Below are 6,984 nucleotides of genomic sequence, written 5' to 3'. Positions count from 1 at the left end.
TGCAGTGAAGTGAGATCGCGCCACTGTGCTCCAGCCTCAGTGACAGAGCAAGACTCTGTCTCAAAAAAAAAAAAAAAAAGAAAGAAAAAGAACCTATCCTTTATCAGAGCCTCCTTCAGCTTGCCCACTATAGAGGGCCCAGTCGCCATATGCATTTCTCAGGGTTCCCAGAGGACTGGCCAGATGCCAGCGTGATGTTCCATTGTTGACGTCACACTGGTATCTGGCCAGTCCTCTGGCACAGTACCCTTTGTAATGACAGGTTGCACATATTTGACAACAGTTTCATAATTTTATATAAATGCTTTCAAAACTCTTGGGTAGATGCGCATCTTATTCCAATGTAATAACTGATTTGTTCATTTAGGTCTAAAACATTGCTTACTTCACCTAGCAGATATTGCTTACTTTACCTAGCAGATAAATAGATAATACTTCACCTGATACAGATGGTCCTTAATTTACGATGGGGTTACATTCCAATAAACCCATCTAAGTTGAAACTATCATAAGCTGAAAACGTATTTAATACACCTAGCCTAAAGAACATCATAGCTTATTTAGCTTAGCCTATCCTGAACATGCTCAGAACATTTATGTTAGCCTACCTATAGTTGGTTAAAATCATCTAACACAGAGCCTATACTTATAATAAAGAATATCTCATGTGATTTATTGAATACTGTACTGAAAGTGAAAAACAGGCTGAGTGCAGTGGCTAACGCCTATAATCCCAGCACTTTGGGAAGCCAAGGCGGGCAGATCACAAGGTCAAGAGATCCAGACCATCCTGGCCAACATGGTGAAATCCCATCCCTACTAAAAATACAAAAAAATTAGCTGGGTGTGGTGGTGCGCGCCTGTAGTGCAAGCTACTTGGGAGGCTGAGGCAGGAGAATTGCTTGAACCCGGGAGGTGGAGGTTGCAGTGAGCTGAGATTGCGCCACTGCACTCCAGCCTGGCGACAGAGACTCTGTCTCAAAAACAAAAACAAAAAAAAAGAGTGAAAAACAGAATGGTTGTATAGGTACGTGAAGTACAGTGTCTACGGAATGTATGTCACTTTTGCACCACTGTGAAGTTGAAAAATTGTTAAGTTGAATTATCGTAAGTCAGGGACTATGTTGAGAAAGAACATGTCTAACACCTGCTGCAGAAAGATCAATCAACACACACAACTCATTTTAATTTCTTTTCCTTCAAAGCCTTCCTCTTAGTCTCTTTTTTTTCCCCAAGACGAAGCTTCATTCTTGTTGCCGGCGGGAGTACTATGGCATGATCTCGGCTCACCGAAACCTCCTCCTCCCGGGTTTAAGTGATTCTCCTGCCTCAGCATCCCGAATAGCTGGGATTACAGGCATGTGCCACCACACCCGGTTAATTTTGTATTTTTAGGAGAGACAGGGTTTCTCTGTGTTGGTCAGGCTAGTCTCGAACTCCCAACCTCAGGTGATCTCCCAAAGTACTGGGATTACAGGCGTGAGCCACTGCACCTGGCCAGTCTCTTATTACTCAATTTCTGCTCTCTAGGCCTTTCTCAAGTCTTCCTATTTTGAGTCATCACAGCTCTAATGAAACCTCTCTCTAGTTCCCATACTCACCCGATCACGTCCACCCTTAGTCAGTGAGACATTGGCAACAGGGAAGGAGCAGAGTGAGGTGGTGGAGGAATCACAGTCGGTCCTAAATGAGAATGGAGGAGGATACTCAGTGCTAAGTTCATATTATTAGTCCGTCCACACACGTTGGCCCCCTAAGGCTCCCCTGCCCTCCTCCCTTCTCTCAGAACAGGCACCCTTCTCTATGTTACAAAGATGAAGAACAAATGTGGCCAGGAGATTCAAGACACCAGAATGATTATTTCATTCTCTTCCTATGACTTCAATGTATGTCCTCTCATTAGAGCAGATGTTCTTAGATGGGAATTTACAGATACTTACTTAGTTTCACACTTTAGTGTTTCTAAAGACTTAAGGAGCTTGATAAAAATGTAAATTCCAGGGCCAGGCAGTGATGGCTCGCACCTGTAATGCCAGCACTTTTGGAGGCCAAGGCGGGCGGATCACCTGAGGTCAGGAGTTTAAGACCAGCCTGAACAACATGGAGACACCCTATCTCTACTAAAAATACAAAATTAGCCGGGCATGGTGGCGCATGCCTGTAATCCCAGCTACTCGGGATGCTGAGGCAGGAGAATCGCCTGAACTTGGAGGCAGAGGTTGCGGTGAGCCAAGATCACGCCACTGCACTCCAGTCTGGGCAACAAGAGTGAACTCCATCTCAACAAAAAAAAAGAAAAAAAGGCCGGGCGCGGTGGCTCAAGCCTGTAATCCCAGCACTTTGGGAGGCCAAGACGGGCGGATCACGAGGTCAGGAGATCGAGACCATCCTGGCTAACACGGTGAAACCCCGTCTCTACTAAAAATACAAAAACTAGCCGGGCGAGGTAGCGGGCGCCTGTAGTCCCAGCTACTCGGGAGGCTGAGGCAGGAGAATGGCGTAAACCCGGGAGGTGGAGCTTGCAGTGAGCTGAGATCTGGCCACTGCACTCCAGTCCAGGCGATAGAGCGAGACTCCGCCTCAAAAAAAGAAAAAAAAAAAGTAATTTCCAGGGTCCCACCCCAAGAGATTCTGATTTGGTAGCTCTGATCTGGGTCTTAGTTTGAGAAAACGCCTCCAAAAGGATCTACAGATGGTTATTAAGAGGCTCACGAACCCCTTCAATTGTAGGCAAATTTGCACGTGGGGGTGTGGGCGCAGCATATGCCTAGGCATGTATATACATTTTTATGGCAGGAAGGGCCATAAGATCCATTTCCCACAAGTTTAAGAAGCTCTGCTTTAGAAACTATAGCTCCAGACCAGGGACTTAAGGGAAAAAATGACTTTAAACCATTGATTATAACGCCTTTCTCTGCATCTGTTGACAGGTCCTACAACCACTGTTGAGAAGAGAGAACTAGGCTGGGTGTGGTGGCTCATGCTTGTAAGCCCAGCACTTTGGGAGGCTGAGGGGGTGGATCATGAGGTCAGGAGTTCGAGATCAGCCTGGCCAACATAGTGAAACCCCGTCTCTATTAAAAATACAAAAAAAATTAGCCAGGTGTGGTGGCAGGCACCTGTAATCCCAGTTACTTGGGAGGCTGAGGCAAGGCAGGAGAATGGCTTCAACCCGGAGGCAGAGGTTGCAGTGAGCCGAGATTGTGCCACTACACTCCAGCCCAGGCAACAGTGCGAGACTGTCTCAAAAAGAAAAAAAAAAAAAAAAAGAAGTGGGAACTTGGTGGGGCGCAGTGGCTCACGCCTGTAATCCCAGCATTTTGGGAGGCCGAGGTGGACGGATCACCGGCGTTCAGGAGTTCAAGACCAGCCTAGCCAACATGGTGAAACCCACAGCACTTTGGGAGGCCAAGGCGGGTGGATCACAAGGTCAGGAGATCGAGACCATCCTGGCTAACACGGTGAAACCCCGCTTCTACTAAAAAAAATATTAGCTGGGCGTGGTGGTGGGTGCCTGTATTCCCAGCTACTCAGGAGGCTGAGGCAGGAAAATGGCATGAACCCGGGAGGCGGAGCTTGCAGTGAGCAGATGTTGTGCCACTGCACTCCAGCCTGTGCGACAGAGCAAGACTCCATAAAAAAAAAACAAAACAAAAACACCCATCTCTACTAAAAATACAAAAATTAGCCAGGCGTGGTGGCACACACCTGTAATCCCAGCTACTTGGGAGGCTGAGGCATGAGAATCACTTGAACCAGGAAGGCGGAGATTGCAGTGAGCAGACACTATACCACTTCACTCCATCCTGGGCGACAGAGCGACTCCATCTCAAAAAAAAAAAAAAAAAAAAGAATTTGGCACTTGTTAGGGTTTGTAAAATGGGAAGGAACTAAGGGGCCAGTCAAGAGGTAAGACTCTCTGGGAGGCAAATTTATGCACCTACTCATCTTATGTTTCCATAATCTCTATTGTGCAGCAGACTTTCAGGGACTGGGTGTGGGGAAAAGAGAGATCAGACTGTTACTGTGTCTATGTAGAAAGAAGTAGACATAACAGACTCCATTTATTCTGTACTAAGAAAAATTCTTCTGCCTTGAGATGCTGTTAATCTGTAACCGTAGCCCCAACACTGTGCTCGCAGAGACGCGTGCTGTGTTGACCCAAGGTTTAACGGATTTAGGGCTATGCAGGATGTGCTTTGTTAAAAAAGTGCTTGAAGGCAGTATGCTTGTTAAAAATCATCACCATTCTCTAATCTCAAGTACCCAGGGACACGTACACTGTGGAAGGCCACGTGGACCTCTGCCTAGGAAAGCCAGGTATTGTCCAAGGTTTCACCCCATGTGATAGCCTGAGATATGGCCCTGTGGAAGGCAAGACCTGACTGTCCCTCCAGCCCGACACCCATCCCCCAGCCCGACACACATAAAGGGTCTGTGCTGAGGAGGATTAGTAAAAGATGGAAGGCCTCTTTGCAGTTGTGATAAGAGGAAGGCATCTGTCTCCTGCTTCTCCCTAAGCAATGGAATGTAAAACCCGATTGTACATTCTATTTACTGAGATAGGAGAAAACTGCCTTAGGGCTGGAGGTGAGACATGCTAGTGGCAATACTGCTTTTTAATGCGCTGAGATGTTTGTATAGGTGCACATCAAGGCACAGCACCTTTTCTTAACTTTGTTTATGACAGAGATCTTTGTTTACATGTTTTCTTGCTGACCCTCTCCCCACTATTACCCTATTGTCCTGCCACATCCCCCTCTTTGAGAGGTAGAGATAATTATCAATAAATACTGAGGGAACTCAGAGACCAGTACAGGTCCTCCGTATGCTGAGCGCGGGCCCCCTGGGCCCACTTTTCTTTCTCTAGACTTTGTGTGTCTCTTTTTTCTTTTTTTTTGAGATGGAATCTCGCTCTTTCACCCAGGCTGGAGTGCAGTGGCGCGATCTCGGCTCACTGCAACCTTTGCCTCCAGGGTTCATGCCATTCTCCTGCCTCAGCCTCCTGAATAGCTGGGACTACAGGCGCTTGCCACTGCGCCCGGCTAATTTTTTGTATTTTTAGTAGAGACGGTGTTTCACCGTGTTAGCCAGGATGGTCTCGAACTCCTGACCTCGTGATCCACACCCCCCCCCCGCCCCTGCCCCCGGGCCTCCCAAAGTGCTCGGATTATAGGCGTGAATCACTGCACCCGCCTGGCATCTTTTCTCAGTCTTTTGTCCCACCTGATGAGAAACAGGTGTGGAGGAGCAGGCCACTCCTTCACTGGGAGGCAGTAATGTAAAAGGCAAACTACTGCTTTCCTAATAGCTCCTGAAAGCCAGGTTGGTTCTGCACTAAAGGGTTGAGTTGGCTCAAAATTCTACATTGGCCGTTAGAGAGGGGTGATCCAACCAAAATAGAATTGATCCTCATAATGATAGAAGTGGATTTTTTTTCCTTTTTCTCTTTTTTAAACCAGATTTCAGTAATGAGAGGGAGAACTAGAACCCTAGCCCTGGCAACCCAAATCTAGCCTTGCGCTGTCAAAGTTGAGAAGTCCTGTAAGCACACCTGGCTCCAGTTTTCCTCATCTGTGTGGGGAAAAGAGATATCAGCCTGTTACTGTGTCTATATAGAGAGAAGCAGACATAAGAGACTCCATTTTGTTCTGTATTTGAGATGCTGTTAATCTGTGACCCTACCCCCAACCTTGTCCTTGCAAGAGACATGTGATGTGGTGACTCAAGGCTTAATGGATTTTGGGCTGTGCAGGATGTGCTTTGTTAAACAAGTGCCTGAAGGCAGTATGCTTGTGAAAAGTCATCACCATTCTCTTAATCTCAACTACCCAGGGACACGTACACGGCCAAAGGTCACAGGGACCTCTGCCTAGGAAAGCTAGGTATTGTCCAAGGTTTCTCCCCATGTGATAGTCTGAAACAATGTTGCTAAAAGGTTTATGGAAATGTTTGCATGTGTATCTCAAGGCACAGCATTTTCCTTTGAATTTATTCATGTCACAGAGATCTTTATCCATATGTCTTACTACTAATTTTCTTCCTAAAATGATCCTATTGTCCTGCCACTCCCTTATCTTTAAGATGGTAAAGATAATTATCAATAAATACTAAGGGAACTCAGAGACCAGTGCCCGCGTGGGTCCTCTGTATGCTGAGCACCGGTCCCCTGGGCCCACTTTTTCTTTCTCTATACTTTGTCTCTATGTCTCATTTCTTTTCTCAAGTCTCTCGTTCCACCTAACGAGAAACGCCCACAGGTGTGGAGGGGCAGGCCACCCCTTCAATCTGTAAATGAGGGGACTGAACTGAGCGCCAAGGGCCCTACAATTCTCATAGGAGTCCTCTATTTTGCTAGAAAGCCCCTCTCACCTGTAGTAGAAATGCACGGGGCTGAGGTGGCTGACTGTCGGCATGTAGGAATAGTAGAAAGAGCCATAGAGGAAGACAGACACCCAGAGCAAGAGGAGGATGGTGCAGAAGAGCACCCCAAATTGCAGCAGCAGCCTGCGGGCACGGCCTGCCAAGACTTGGCCCACTTCCTGGGCCCACAGTAAGGCAGGTACTGGAGGATCGTTGACCATGGCCGGGAGAGCAGGGTGTCTGGCCCCAGGTTCAGGCCTTGTGTTCCTAGCTGCTCTGCCACCTGGACGCCACCCCTGGCCATGGGATGCAGGAGCTGGTGGTTCCTGGAAAGAGAGAGGGGGGAAAAGAGTGACTCATTTCCCCAGGGAAGTGGGGACAAAAAAGCTTACTGGACTGGCTTTCAGGAACGAGAGATAGCAGGACAGCAAAGTCACTGTTTCATATATACGGCCTTTCTCCAAATGATTGTGCCACTCAGCCAATTATCCCTTCCCTTTCCTCCACTGTGTTTCCTCCCGCCCAGTGCTAGATCACCTCAGTGGAATTCCTTCTCCAGGCATTTGATTCTGGGACAAACCACCTTGATACTCATTCACAGCTATGTAACAAAGAATAAGC

General features: G+C 47.4%; 1 protein-coding gene across 5 annotated transcripts in view; it reads right to left on the bottom strand.

Annotated features, from left to right (window-relative positions):
* The window catches only part of BSCL2 (Berardinelli-Seip congenital lipodystrophy 2 (seipin)), a 19,683-nt gene that overhangs the window by 8,290 nt on the left and 4,409 nt on the right, over nucleotides 1-6,984 (bottom strand). For all 5 annotated transcript variants that reach the window (XM_011942670.1, XM_011942672.1, XM_011942671.1 and 2 more), the window contains 2 exons: nucleotides 6,373-6,689; nucleotides 1,602-1,683 (listed from right to left, as the gene is read on the bottom strand). In XM_011942670.1, coding sequence (XP_011798060.1) covers nucleotides 1,602-1,683; nucleotides 6,373-6,689 — 399 coding nt within the window. The remainder of the gene's footprint in view (nucleotides 1-1,601; nucleotides 1,684-6,372; nucleotides 6,690-6,984) is intronic.

The sequence above is a fragment of the Colobus angolensis genome, unplaced genomic scaffold (assembly GCF_000951035.1).
Source record: "Colobus angolensis palliatus isolate OR3802 unplaced genomic scaffold, Cang.pa_1.0 Scaffold21, whole genome shotgun sequence".
Taxonomy (NCBI): Eukaryota; Metazoa; Chordata; class Mammalia; order Primates; family Cercopithecidae; genus Colobus; species Colobus angolensis.
The sequence above is the reverse complement of the archived record's forward strand: the minus strand, read 5'-3'. Positions and strand labels throughout refer to the sequence as shown.